This window comes from Balaenoptera acutorostrata, chromosome 8, assembly GCF_949987535.1.
Source record: "Balaenoptera acutorostrata chromosome 8, mBalAcu1.1, whole genome shotgun sequence".
Classification (NCBI taxonomy): Eukaryota; Metazoa; Chordata; class Mammalia; order Artiodactyla; family Balaenopteridae; genus Balaenoptera; species Balaenoptera acutorostrata.
Window position 1 is genome coordinate 20,397,502 of NC_080071.1, and position 12,093 is coordinate 20,409,594.

Below are 12,093 nucleotides of genomic sequence, written 5' to 3' on the forward strand. Positions count from 1 at the left end.
CTGCAACTACTGAAGCCCGTGCGCCTAGAGCCTGTGCTCCACAACAAGAGAAGCCACCGCAATGAGAAGCCCGCACACCGCAAAGAAGAGTAGCCCCCGCTGGCCACAAATAAAGTGCGCATGCAGCAACGAAGACCCAACACAGCCAAAAAAATAAATAAAGAAATAAAGAAATAGGGAAAAAAAATGTTGCTATTCACTATTACCAATAGTTGGGAGATTCTAAAAACTATTTAGAATATTATTTATTTTCACATTTCATTGTAACTACCATTTTACTTCCTAGCAATTCAATTTTCCAAAACTAGAACACACACACACACACACACACACACACACACACACACACACACACACACACACACACACACACAACTTCTAACCTTTAGCTCCGTAGAGGCAGAAGCTAATTTTTTTGCTTCGGTTAATGCATGCAATTGTTGATAGTCTACTGGTTTATACTTGGTGCTTCTCATTTCATTTTTCATACGAAATACCAGATTATCTGTTTTTCATCAAAAACAGAAAATGACAAAGAAATAGTATTATGTTATTGGAAGTCAAAATAGAGTTATGGCAACATGTTGACTGCAGGTCTTATTTTTAAAGATTTTTAAGCAAATATGAGAAGTAATACATTGCAATATTCGTAGTATATTTGAACCTCAATTTCTGGAAATTTAAAAAATATTGCCACTATATTCCTTGCATAAAATTACTTCTAAAAGGGCATAAAAGGAATACTTCCATTTAAGTTAGTACACTGAGAATTTTAGAAAATTATATTGTCAAGATACAAAGTGTGACCATTCTTTTCATTTAAAATGTGTTAGTCATCAACTGTGAATATTTAAGTATCACATTCTTATGAATCAAATTAAGTAAATAGAATTTTTAAAGTCATAGCTGCATTTTTAACTTAGAAAAATTGATTTCAATTAAATACGAAAAAAGGTTGAAACTGAAACCCAAAAAATTTAATAGGCCAGATAAGACTAAAATGATACAAAATGTTTGGGCAGGCATTCTCCATCCAAGCATATAAAATGTCCTAGTTTAGTTTGATACTAACTATTTTGATAAAGTGAAACATAGGTAGAGGATACTCTAAGGCCAAGTAGCATGAAGTATAAAAATTTGGGTAATTCAAGCACCATTGCCTCAATGATGTGAAAAATTCACCTGTGAGATGTAAGGCAATTAAGATTTATTAAGTATATCATGGATCACATGACTGCAAGAAGCTTCCAAACGATTTAAGGACAAGCACAGGAAAGAATGGTTGGCCTGACTATTGTAAGGGAACTGGAGAAATCTTCAATGTGACCAAAAAATGAACCTTCCATTATTAAACTTTTGAAAATCAACATTCCAATTTTATATCACCCAAAATCCACCATAAATCATAAAACAGGCTTAGAAGTAGAAAAAATACCTGAGGTATGATTTTTCTGAACTGTCATGAATGGTCGGTCTCTTTTATCCATGTTTTCCATATCTGTCAAGGAAACAAAAGAGAGCTAATAACATTTTACCATGTAATTTTAAAAACTGTTTTAAAGATATGTTCATTGTAGTGATTTTTGAAATAAGGTCCAGGACCGGATGCCATAACTCCATGTATTTTATTAAAATTTGTTTCTTTTTGCTCCTAGAAGCCTCCCTTCCATTAGTTTTTTCTCCTTGTGCTTTTCCTGATCTTGGTTTCTCCAACCAATCTCTTATCTCTTAGTTACCCTCTCTTGGATTGTCCCAGTGACTGGTAAACATTTTGTGATTAAAAAATTGTGTATGTTTTATCTTGAGTTCTCGAGAGGAAAGAAATACCTAAATTAAAGAATAAAAGCAGCTAGCCAAATTGCTTACTACTTCTCTTCAGCAATGCAGTACTTGTGGTGGACATGGGGATGTGCCATCCACTTCTAGAAAGCACTTGATGCCTACCTGTCACCAGCTTCAGGGTTGGACTCAGCTGCAGAGAACAGTCTCGCCCAAAGGCACACCATTCCTGGGGTAGCCTATACCCAATGACAGAGTGAGGCAACGACGTAAAGACCCAGCAGTTTGGGCTTAATGCAGGTCACTCTGGTGGGCAATATTTGCTCCAGAGCTCCCTTCGGGGTTGACCCACACTTTGTTGGACCTGCATTGAAACTGACTTTTTCATTTGCCCAATCTTGCTTCTCCCTTCTTCCTTTCACAGGTATGGATCCCTGATAAATATCTAGCACCCCAAACTGCCTCAGCACCTCCTTCCTAAGAACCCAACCTGCAGCAGCACCAAACTGAACTGACATCTTTTTATGGTACCCCCAGGGCAAGATACTAGTCAAGTGGTTCTTTAAATAACAGTACACATTTTTCATACATTTTTGTCCCATATCTGCTAGGTTGAACTGATCGTGTCTAGTGGCCTTTGCAGTAACCTAAATCTTCTTAAATGGAAGAAAAAGTCACACAAGGCCATGATTTTCAGAAACTCTGCCAAGTTACCAAGAATCATGGAGATTGCTCACCAGCTTTAGGAATATAGGGATAAACCTCAGTGTGTAATTTCTATAGGGTCTCTGTCAAGGAATTCTTGTTTTAAACCTTTGATAATATTGACAATCCTCATACCATCTGCTTTCTACTCATACCCATATCCTATGCATTAAGATTCTTTTTCATTCTGGAAGATTTTGCACATCTAATCTGTCCACCTGCACTGCCTCAAGCCCCCATCACCTCCGGCCTGGATGACAGAGGCATTCTACTTTGTACCCTTACAGTGCATTCTCCACACAGCAGCCCAAGTAACCTCTTAAAAACTCTAATCTGACCTTGTTGAATCCCTTCAATGGTACCCATACCCTTTAAGATAGTATCCAAACTTCTTTAAATAGCCTATAAGGCCCTGGGTGATCTTACCTTTGATCATCTCTCTACCCTCATCTCATTCACACATTCCAACCACACTGGTCTTTCTATTTCTCAAACATACCAAGTTCATTCTGCTTCAAGGCCTTCCCACTTGCAGTTCCCTCTGGCATTTAAGGTGAGGGCTTTGGTCATTTTGGCGACTTACTCAGTTTTCCTGGGTCTCGCCCATGTATAGAAGCTATTAAACTTTTGTGTGATTTTCCCCTGTTAATCTGTCTCATGTCAATTTAATTCTTAGAACAACCAGAAGAACCTAAAACGGTAGGGGAAAATTCTTCTTCCCCAACACTATATGGTTCAAACTTAACTATGACCTTGATGAAATAAAATTTCTATCTGAGGGCAAGACAAAAAAAATTTACACAAAATTTTCATCTGCCTGCTTGGGCCTCTTCCCTCCCCTTTAGAGTGTATTGTGCATCTGCATTAACCAGACCTCCTCAGGAGATCACCTTTCTCCTTAATCTTTTAATGGGTTATGATGACCCACTATTAGCTTTGTAAGCACAGATCTGGATTGTGTAATCTGTCATTTGACTTATAACCCTTTGTCTCAAAAACTTATATAACTGTGCTTTGACCTCTAACCAGTGGAACAGCTCTCAGAGCTTTCTGAAAGACTGTCTCCAGGTAATAATCTTCAGGATGGCTCAAATAAAATTGTCCATTTATTTCTAGATTGACGAATTTTTAAAACATATTTATTGGAGTATAATTGCTTTACAATGGTGTGTTAGTTTCTGCTTTATAACAAAGTGAATCAGCTATACATATACATATATCCCCACATCTCCTCCCTCTTCCGTCTCCTTCCCACCTTCCCTATCTCACCCCTCTAGGTGGTCACAAAGCACCGAGCTGATCTCCCTGTGCTATGCGGCTGCTTCCCACTAGCTATCGATTTTATATTTCATAGTATATATATGTCCAAACCATTCTCTCACTTCGTCCCAGCTTACCCTTCCGCCTCCCTGAGTCCTCAAGTCCATTCTCTACGTTTGCGTCTTTATTCCTGTCATGCCCCTAGGTTCCTCAAAACCATTTTTTTTGGATTCCATATATATGTGTTAGTATATGGTATTTGGTTTTCTCTTTCTGACTTACTTCACTCTGTATGACAGACTCTAGGTCCATCCACTTCACTACAAATAACTCAATTTCGTTTCCTTTTATGGCTGGGTAATATTTCATTATATATATGTGCCACATCTTCTTTATCCATTCATCTGTCGATGGACACTTAGGTTGCTTCCATGTCCTGGCTATTGTAAATAGAGTTGCAATGAACATCGTGGTACATGACTCTTTCTGAAGTATACTTTTCTCAGGGTATATGCCCAGTAGTGGGATTGCTGGGTCATATGTTAGTTCTATTTTTATTTTCTTAAGGAACCTCCATACTGTTCTCCATAGTGGCTGTATCAATTTACATTCCCACCAACAGTGCAAGAGGGTTCCCTTTACTCCACACCCTCTCCAGCATTTATTGTTTGTAGATTTTCTGATGATGGCCATTCTCAATGGTGTGAGGTGATACCTCATTGTACTTTTGATTTGCATTTCTCTAATGATTAGTGATGTTGAGCATCATTTCATGTGTTTGTTGGCAATGTGTATATCTTCTTTGGAGAAATGTCTATTTAGATCTTCTGCTCATTTGTGGATTGGATTGTTTGTTTTTTGATATTGAGCTGCATGACCTGCTTGTATATTTTGGAGATTAATCCTTGGTCAGTTGCTTCATTTGCAAATATTTTCTCCCATTCTGAGGGGTGTCTTTTCCTCTTGTTTATAGTTTCCTTTGTTGTGCAAAACCTTCTAAGTTTCATTAGGTCACATTTGTTTATTTTTGCTTTTATTTCCATTCCTCTAGGAGGTGGGTCAAAAAGGATCTTGCTGTGATTTATGTCATAGAGTGTTCTGCCTATGTTTTCCTCTAAGAGTTTTATAGTGTCTGGCCTTACATTTAGGTCTTTAATCCATTTTGAGTTTATTTTTGTGTATGGTGTAAGGGAGTGTTCTAATTTCATTCTTTTACATGTAGCTGTCCAGTTTTCCCAGCACCACTTATTGAAGAGGCTGTCTTTTCTCCATTGTATATTCTTGCCTCCTTTATCAATATTAAGGTGACCATATGTGTGTGGGTTTATCTCTGGGCTTTCTATCCTGTACCGCTGGTCTATATTTCTGTTTTTGTGCCAGTACCATACTGTCTTGATTATTGTAGCTTTGTAGTATAGTCTGAAGTCCAGGAGCCTGATTCCTCCAGCTCCATTTTTGTTTCTCAAGATTGCTTTGGCTATTCAGAGTCTTTTGCATTTCCATACAAATTGTAAAGTTTTTTGTTCTAGTTCTATGAAAAATGCCATTGGTAGTTTGATAGGGATTGAATTGAGTCTGTAGATTGCTTTGGGTAGTATAGTTATTTTCACAGTGTTCATTCTTCCAAACCAAGAGCGTGGTACATCTTTCCATCTGTTTGAATCATCTTTAATTTCTTTCATCAGTGTCTTATAGTTTTCTGCATACAGGTCTTTTGTCTCCTTAGGTAGGTTTATTCCTAGGTATTTTATTCTTTTTATTGCAGTGGTAAATGGGAGTGTTTCCTTAATTTCTCTTTCAGATTTTTCATCATTAGTGTATAGGAATGCAAGAAATTTCTGTGCATTAATTTTGGATCCTGCTACTTTACCAAATTCATTGATTAGCTCTAGTAGTTTTCTGGTAGCATCTTTAGGATTCTCAATGTGTATCATGTCATCTGCAAACAATGACAGCTTTACTTCTTCTTTTCCAATTTGGATTCCTTTTATTTTTTCTTCTCTGATTGCTGTGGCTAAAGCTTCCAAAACTATGTTGAATAATAGTGGTGAGAGTGGACAACCTTGTCTTATTCCTGATCTTAGAGTAAATGCTTTCAGTTGTTCACCATTGAGAACAGTGTTGGCTGTGGGTTTGTCATATATGGCCTTTATTATGTTGAGGTAAGTTCCCTCTATGCCTACTTTCTGCAGGGTTTTTATCATAAATGGGTGTTGAATTTTGTCAAAAGCTTTTTCTGCATCTACTGAGATTATCATATGGTTTTTATCCTTCAATTTGTTAATATGGTGTATCACATTGACTGACGTGTGTATATTGAAGAATCCTTGCATTCCTGGGATACACACCACTTGATCATGGTGTGTGATCCTTTTAATGTGCTGTTGGATTCTGTTTGTTAGTATTTTCTTGAGGACTTTTGCATCTATGTTCATCAGTGATATTGGCCTGTAGTTTTCTTTCTTTGTGACATCTTTGTCTGGTTTTGGTATCAGGGTGATGGTGACCTCTAGAATGGCTTTGGGAGTGTTCCTCCCTCTGCTATATTTTGGAACAGTTTGAGAAGGATAAGTGTTAGCTCTTCTCTCAATGTTTGATAGAATTCTCCTGTGAAGCCATCTGGTCCTGGGCTTTGTTTGTTGGAAGATTTTTAATCACAGTTTCAATTTCAGTGCTTGTGATTGGTTTGTTTATATTTTCTATTTCTTCGTGGTTCAGTCTCAGAAGGTTGTGCTTTTCTAAGAATTTGTCCATTTCTTCCAGGTTGTCCATTTTATTCACATATAGTTGCTTGTAGTAATCGCTCATGATCCTTTGTATTTCTGCAGTATCAGTTGTTACTTCTCCTTTTTCATTTCTAATTCTATTGATTTGAGTCTTCTCCCTTTTTTTCTTGATGAGTCTGGCTAATGGTTTATCAATTTTCTTTATCTTCTCAAAGAAGCAGCTTTTAGTTTTATTGATCTTTGCTATTGTGTCCTTCATTTCTTTTTCATTTATTTCTGATCTGATCTTTATGATTTCTTTCATTCTGCTAACTTTGGGTTTTTGTTTTGTTTTGTTTTGTTTTTGGTTCTTCTTTCCCTAATTGCTTTAGGTGTAAGGTTAGGTTCTTTATTTGAGATGTTTCTTTTTTCTTGAGGTAGGACTGTATTGCTATAAACTTCCCTCTTAGAACTGCTTTTGCTGCATCCCATAGGTTTTGGGTCGTCGTGTTTTCATTGTCATTTGTTTCTAGGTATTTTTTGATTTCTTCAGTGATCTCTTGGTTATTAAGTAGTGTATTGTTTAGCCTCCATGTGTGTGTGTATTTTTTACAGATTTTTTCCTGTAATTGATATCTAGTCTCATAGCGTTGTGGTTGGAAAAGATAGTTGATACGATTTCAGTTTTCTTAAATTTACAAAGGCTTGATTTGTGACCCAGGATATGATCTATACTGGAGAATGTTCCATGAGCACTTGAGAAGAAAGTGTACTCTGCTGTTTTCCAATGGAATGTCCTATAAATATCAATTAAGTCCATCTTGTTTAATGTATCATTTAAAGCTTGTGTTTCCTTATTTATTTTCATTTTGGATGATCTGTCCATTGGTGAAAGTGGGGTGTTAAAGTCCCCTACTATGATTGTGTTACTGGCGATTTCCCCTTTTATGGCTGTTAGCAGTTGCCTTATGTATTGAGGTGCTCCTATTTTGGGTGCATAAATATTTACAATTGTTATATCTTCTTCTTGGATTGATCCCTTGATCATTATGTAGTGTCCTTCTTTGTCTCTTGTAATAGTCTTTGTTTTAAAGTCTATTTTGTCTGATATGAGAATTGCTACTCCAGCTTTCTTTTGACTTCCATTTACATGGAATATCTTTTTCCATCCCCTCACTTTCAGTCTGTATGTGTCCCTAGGTCTGAAGTGGGTCTCTTATAGACAGCATATATACGGGTCTTGTTTTTGTATCCATTCAGCCAGTCTATGTTTTTTGTTTGGAGCATCTAATCCATTTACATTTAATGTAATTATCGATATGTATGTTCCTATTACCATTTTCTTAATTGTTTTGGGTTTTTGTAGGTCTTTTCCTTTTGTTGTGTTTTCTGCCTAGAGAAGTTCCTTTAGCATTTGTTGTAAAGCTGGTTTGGTGGTGCTGAATTCTCTTAGCTTTTGCTTGTCTGTAAAGGTTTTAATTTCCCCATCAAATCTGAATGAGATCCTTGCTGGGTAATCTTGGTTGTAGGTTTTTCCCTTTCATCACTTTAAATATGTCCTGCCACTCCCTTCTGGCTTGCAGAGTTTCTGCTGAAATATCAGCTGTTAATCTTATGGGAATTATCTTGTATGTTATTTGTTGTTTTTCCCTCACTGCTTTTAATATTTTTCCTTTGTATTTAATTGTTGATAGTTTGATTAATATGTTTCTTGGCGTGTTTCTCCTTGGATTTATCCTGTATGGGACTCTCTGCTCTTCCTGGACTTGATGGACTATTTCCTTTCCCATATTAGGGAAGTTTTCAACTATAATCTCTTCAAATATTTTCTCAGTCCCTTTCTTTTTCTTTTCTTCTTCTGGGACCCCTATAATTCGAATGTTGGTACATTTAATGTTGTCCCAGAGGTCTCCAAATTGTTTTCATTCTTTTTTCTTTATTCTGCTCTGCAGGAGTTATTTCCACTATTTTTTTCCCCAGTCACTTATCCGTTCTTCTGCCTCAGTTATTCTGCTACTGATTCCTTCTAGAGAATTTTTAATTTAATTTTGTTGTTCATCATTGTTTGTTTGCTCTTTAGTTCTTCTAGGTCCTTGTTAACCATTTCTTGTATTTTCTCCATTCTATTTCCAAGATTTTGTATTATTTTACTATCATTACTCTGAATTCTTTTTCAGGTAGACTGCTTATTTCCTCTTCATTTGTTTGGTCTGGTGGGTTTTTACCTTGCTCTTTCATCTGCTGTGTGTTTCTCTGTCTTCTCATTTTGCTTAACTTACCGTGTTTGGGGTCTACTTTTCGCAGGCTGCAGGTTCATAGTTCCCGTTGTTTTTGGTGTCTGCCCCCAGTGGCTAAGTTTGGTTCAGTGGGTTGTGTGTGCTTCCTGATGGAGGGGACTAGTGCCTGTGTTCTGGTGGATGAGGCTGGATCTTGTCTTTCTGGTGGGCAGGACGGTGTCTGATGGTGTGTTTTGGGGTGTCTGTGACCTTATTATGATTTTGGGCAGCCTCTCTGCTAATGGGTGGGGTTGTGTTCCTGTCTTGCTAGTTGTTTGGCATGGGATGTCCAGCACTAGAGCTTGCTGGGCATTGAGTGGAGCTAGGTCTTAGCGTTGAGATAGAGATCTTGGGAGAGCTTTCACCGTTTGATATTATGTGGAGCCAGGATGTCTCTGGTGGACCAATGTCCTGAACTCGGCTCTCCCACCTCAGAGGCACAGGCCTGACACCCAGCCAGAGCACCAAGATACTGTCAGCCACATGGCTCAGAAGAAAAGGGAGAATAAAAGAAAGAAAGAAAGAAAAAAATAAAATAAAAAGAAATAAAGTTATTAAAATAAAAAAATAAGAAAATTATTAAAAATAAAATAAATTAAAAATAAAAAAAAAGAAAGAAGAGAGCAGCCAAACCAAAAAACAAATGCACCAATGATAACAAGTGCTAAAAAACAAACAAACAAAAAAAAAACCAGACAGACAGAACGCTAGGACAAATGGCAAAAGCAAAGCTATACAGACGAAATCACCCAAGGAAGCATATACATACACACTCACAAAAAGAGAAAAAGGAAAAAAATATATATATCTATATATAAAAAAAAAAAGGGAAGAGAGCAACTAAATCAATAAAAAAAAATCTACCAATGATAATAAACTCTAAATACTAGACTAAGATAAACATAAAAGCAGAAACCAGTCAGTCACATACAGCAAACCCCAAGTCTACAGTTGCTCCCAAAGTCCACTGCCTCAATTTTGGGATGATTGGTTGTCTATTCAGGTATTCCACAGATGCAGGGTACATCAAGTTGATTGTGGAGATTTAATCCACTGCTCCTGAGGCTGCTGGGAGAGATTTCCCTTTCTCTTCTTTGTTCACACAGCTCCTTGGGTTCAGCTTTGGATTGGCCCTGCCTCTGTGTGTAGATCGCCTAAGGGTGTCTATTCCTGCCCAGGCAGGATGGGGTTAAAGTCACAGCCGATTAGTGGGCTCTGGCTCACTCAGGCCGGGGGGAGGGAGGGGTACGGAATGCGGGGCGAGCCTGTGACGACAGAGGCCGGCATGACATTGCACCAGGCTGAGGTGCTCCATGTGTCCTCCCGGGGAAGTTGTCCCTGGATCACGGGACCCTGGCAGTGGCAGGCTGCACAGGCTCCCAGGAGGGGAGGTGTGGATAGTGACCTGTGCTTGCACACAGGCTTCTTGGTGACTGCAGCAGCATCCTTAGCGTCTCATGCCCATCTCTGGTGTCCTCGCTGATAGCTGCGGCTCGTGCCCGTCTCTGGAGCTTGTTTAGGTGGCGCCCTGAATCCCCTCCCCTCGCACACCATGAAACAAAGAGGCAAGAAAAAGTCTCTTGCCTCTTAGGCAGTTCCAGACTTTTTCCCAGACTCCCTCCCGGCTAGCTGTGGCGCACTAGCCCCCTTCAGGCTGTGTTCACACAGCCAACCCCAGGCCTCTCCCTGGGATCTGACCTCCGAAGCCCAAGCCTCAGTTCCCAGCCCCCACCCGTCCCGGGGGGCGAGCAGACAAGCCTCTAAGGCTGGTGAGTGCTGGTCGGCACCGGTCGTCTGTGTGGGAATCTCTCCACTTTGCCCTCTGCACCCCTGTTGCTGCGCTCTCCTCCGTGGCTCCAAAGCATCCCCCCACCCCCCTGCCACCCCCCCATCTCTGCCAGTGAAGGGGCTCCCTAGTGTGTGGAAAGCTTTCCTCCTTCACAGCTCCCTCCCGGAGATGCAGGTCTTGTCCCTATTCTTTTGTCTCTGTTTTTCCTTTCTTCTTTTGCCCTACCCAGGTACGTGGGGAGTTTCTTTCCTTTTGGGAGGTCTGAGGTCTTCTGCCAGCATTCAGTAGGTGTTCTGTAGGAGTTGTTCCACATGTAGATGTATTTCTGATGTATCTGTGGGGAGGAAGGTGATCTCCACGTCTTACTCCTCTGCCATCTTGAAGGTCTCCTGACAACTTGTTACGGAGTCTAAGCTCACTCTGCTCGCTGCATGACAGGCCAATAAATCGGGAGACAAGGTGTTGAGGCAAGGAATACGACTTTATATCTAGATTGACTATTAATTAATTTTTTCATTGACATATGCATGGTGTAGTTGGCAGGGTATCAGAAAAAAATGCCAGAGGACACTTGGAGTCTACGCCGAATGAAGACTTGATACCAACGTGGATCCACTTAGCCCCACCAGCTTTTCAGTACTCTTCAGGTGTTCCAGTGAGTACCCCTGATATCCAGATCTCATTGCTTTTAAATGATGATTATAAAAATTGTATTTGAGCTGTTTTTATGAAAGACTTGGAGTCTTAGGGGGTACTGTTGCATTTCCTAGCAGAGACCTAGGGTGATCTGAATAGGAGGCCCAGGAAAGCATGGGTGGCTGGGTTTGTTAAATTTGGCTTAAATTGGAAAAAAAAAAAAAAAAAAGGTTGACATTTGATCCGAACAAAATATTGTTAGTGAAATGAGAGACTGAATTATTCATCTGCAAAGAACAAGGCACATTTGCTCCTTCCAGCCACAAGGTGTTCTCAGGTGTTTGAGAACTAGCAGAAATGTCTGAAGATTAATCCTCATGATGTACCACTGCACATCCTGCTCTTCCAGGGACACACGAGATAAAGAATTGTCATCAGTGCTCTGAGGACCTACAGCAGTTTTAGACTGTTGGAGGTAGAAGCAGAGACACATAAAATGAATAGATGCAAGGGCAACTCCTTGGGGAGCTAGACTCAGAAGCAGCACACATTCAATCCACCACACTGTCCTCAGAAAGTTGTTCAGATGATAGCTCATATCTAAATTAGGCTCCCCATATTACCCAGCCATAAAAAGAAACGAAATTGAGTTATTTGTAGTGAGGTGGATGGACCTAGAGTCTGTCATACAGAGTGAAGTCAGAAAGAGAAAACCAAATACTGTATGCTAACACATATATATGGAATCTAAAAAGAAAATGTTTCTGAAGAACCTAGGGGCAGGACAGGAATAAAGACGCAGATGTAGAGAACGGACTTGTGGACACGGGGAGGGGGAAAGGTAACCTGGGACGAAGTGAGAGAGTGGCATGGACATATATACACTACCAAATGTAAAATAGATAGCTAGTGGATAGCAGCCGCATAGCACAGGGAGATCAGC

The 12,093-nt window shown here is 39.5% G+C and overlaps 1 protein-coding gene across 2 annotated transcripts in view; it reads right to left on the minus strand.

The window, feature by feature from the left end:
- CCDC148 (coiled-coil domain containing 148) overlaps window positions 1–12,093 on the minus strand; it is a 294,377-nt gene that overhangs the window by 211,804 nt on the left and 70,480 nt on the right. For both annotated transcript variants that reach the window (XM_057551473.1, XM_057551471.1), the window contains exons 2-3: window positions 1,436–1,498; window positions 384–505 (exon numbers count right to left, since the gene is read on the minus strand). In XM_057551473.1, the coding sequence (XP_057407456.1) occupies window positions 384–505; window positions 1,436–1,498 (185 nt within the window). The remainder of the gene's footprint in view (window positions 1–383; window positions 506–1,435; window positions 1,499–12,093) is intronic.